This window comes from Mesitornis unicolor, unplaced genomic scaffold (genome assembly GCF_000695765.1).
Source record: "Mesitornis unicolor isolate BGI_N332 unplaced genomic scaffold, ASM69576v1 Scaffold36685, whole genome shotgun sequence".
Taxonomy (NCBI): Eukaryota; Metazoa; Chordata; class Aves; order Mesitornithiformes; family Mesitornithidae; genus Mesitornis; species Mesitornis unicolor.
The window spans coordinates 1-1,030 of NW_010184109.1; the positions used below are offsets into that span (position 1 = coordinate 1).

The 1,030-nt window shown below is 59.1% G+C and overlaps 1 protein-coding gene across 1 annotated transcript; it reads right to left on the reverse strand.

Moving 5' to 3' along the window:
* Nucleotides 1–8: 8 nt before the first annotated feature.
* Nucleotides 9–1,025, reverse strand: LOC104534154 (uncharacterized family 31 glucosidase KIAA1161-like; the record flags this gene model as incomplete). The annotated part of the gene is made up of 1 exon (XM_010184360.1): nucleotides 9–1,025. A coding segment is annotated over one exon (1,017 nt), but the record flags the coding sequence as incomplete, so codon positions are not given.
* Nucleotides 1,026–1,030: the final 5 nt, after the last annotated feature.

Genomic DNA, 1,030 nt, shown 5'->3' on the forward strand with positions numbered 1-1,030 from the left:
AGGGTGACCTTAAACCCATCCTCCCTCAGTTTTGCAAACATCTCTGTCACATTCGGGAACTTGACAGGGTCGAAGTCAAAGTCCCCATAGGTTTGTGTGTACATGTCATCAATTTCAATGTGGCTGCAGTTAAAACGGTACTTCTTAATATTTTCAGCAAATCGCAAGAGCTTATCCTGGTCAATGTCGTTCTTGTAAAGGGCCCAGGTGGACCAGATCGGGTATCGGAAGGCATTCTCAGCAGGGATCTTGGAGGGCTTGTTGAAGTACCTGCGCACCATGTACTTGTGGATGGAGGTGACGTCGGAGCCCACACACACTCGGTAGCTGAGCTCGGGGAAGGGCTGCTCCCCCGGTGGGGGTTTGTAGGGCGAGTCCCTGTAACGAGCCTGGAAGAAGAGGGAGCGCTCAGTGGCGTTGAAGCCCAGGTGGAAGGGGACAGAGTCATTGATCTTGATGGCTGCCGCCTTGGAGGACAGCCAGTAGCGCTCCAGGATGCCACCAAAGCTGTCGCGGAAGGAGTAGACGTCACTCGTCACATAGGGCATGGGGTCCTGGTAGCCAGCCAGGCGGATGGGCCAGTGCTGGGTGCTCATTTCCGAGCCCCCGTACCAGTGGGCGTCCTCCCAGAACATGGTGTGCTCCACCGCCGGGCCGGCCGCCAGCTCCTCCCAGCGCACACGGTAGCACATCACCGTGTCCTTGGGCTTCACTGTCTGGATGAAGAAGTTGAGCGGGCCCCCGCCTGACCGCGTGCAGCTCAAAATCTCGCCCTCCTTGGAGCACGACTCCAGGTCGAGTCTGCCCGAGCGGAAGGCCAGCCGGAAGACCACCTCCCCGTGCTGGTTCCTGATGACGAAGCCATCCGCCCGCAGGTCCATCAGCTCTGTCTTGAGCCGCTCGGCCTTGCGCAGGGACACGGTGTAGTAGCACCAGGCCACCACGGCGGCAATGAACAGGATGAGGCCCAGCAAGATGGCCCCGAGCATGGGCCTCAGCTCCTTGGAGGGCTTCTGCTTCACTGGTGTGA